At 65.7% G+C, this 607-nt stretch overlaps 1 protein-coding gene across 1 annotated transcript in view; it reads right to left on the reverse strand.

Moving 5' to 3' along the window:
* Positions 1-597, reverse strand: part of LOC103913904 (NAD(P)H-hydrate epimerase-like) — a 5,013-nt gene extending 4,416 nt beyond the window's left edge. Inside the window, exons 1-2 of the mRNA XM_009320485.1 lie at positions 501-597; positions 209-421 (exon numbers count right to left, since the gene is read on the reverse strand). Coding sequence (XP_009318760.1) covers positions 209-421; positions 501-597 — 310 coding nt within the window. The remainder of the gene's footprint in view (positions 1-208; positions 422-500) is intronic.
* Positions 598-607: the final 10 nt, after the last annotated feature.

A 607-nucleotide genomic window follows, 5' to 3' on the forward strand; every position in this document is an offset into this window, starting at 1 on the left:
CGAGTCCCAGAAGGCTTGCAAGGCGGGCAGGTAGTGCTCTGCGGCAGCCTCGTGGTTCCTGAGCCGGCTGCAGGCGTATGCCAGGTTACCGAAGCACTGCCCCTGTGCCCTCCGGTTCCCTAGAGTGCCTGGAATTGGGAACACGGGGCTCCATCCTGAGCCGGCACATCCGGCAAAGCCGAGAGCAAGAGATACCTGTGCGACCTACTGTGCAGCGCCGCCGCTCGCCGGTGCCAGCCCAGGGCTGTGTTGAAGCTGCACAGGGCGTTGTGGGCAGCACCCAGGTTCTGCAGCAGTGCAGCCTCCCTGCGCCGGTCTGGCTCACCGCTGCAGAGGGCAAGGGCCCGCTCAAAGCTCTCGGCAGCCAGGGAGAAGATGCAGAGCTGGGAGTACCCGAGGCCGATGTCATTGTAGAGTTTCCCTGCGGGGCAGAGAGGAAAAGCTGGGTGCGGGCGCTGCTCACCAGGGCGCCAAGAGGAAAGGGTGCGGCGCGGCATTACCTCGCAGGGCTGGGTCGGGGATGTTCTCACAGAGCGAGCGGCACTGGGTGAGGACCCCCACGATCTCTGCCGCCCTGAACCGTCGGCTCTGCAGCATGTCGCCACTC

The sequence above is a fragment of the Pygoscelis adeliae genome, unplaced genomic scaffold, assembly GCF_000699105.1.
Source record: "Pygoscelis adeliae isolate BGI_AS28 unplaced genomic scaffold, ASM69910v1 Scaffold153, whole genome shotgun sequence".
NCBI lineage: Eukaryota > Metazoa > Chordata > Aves > Sphenisciformes > Spheniscidae > Pygoscelis > Pygoscelis adeliae.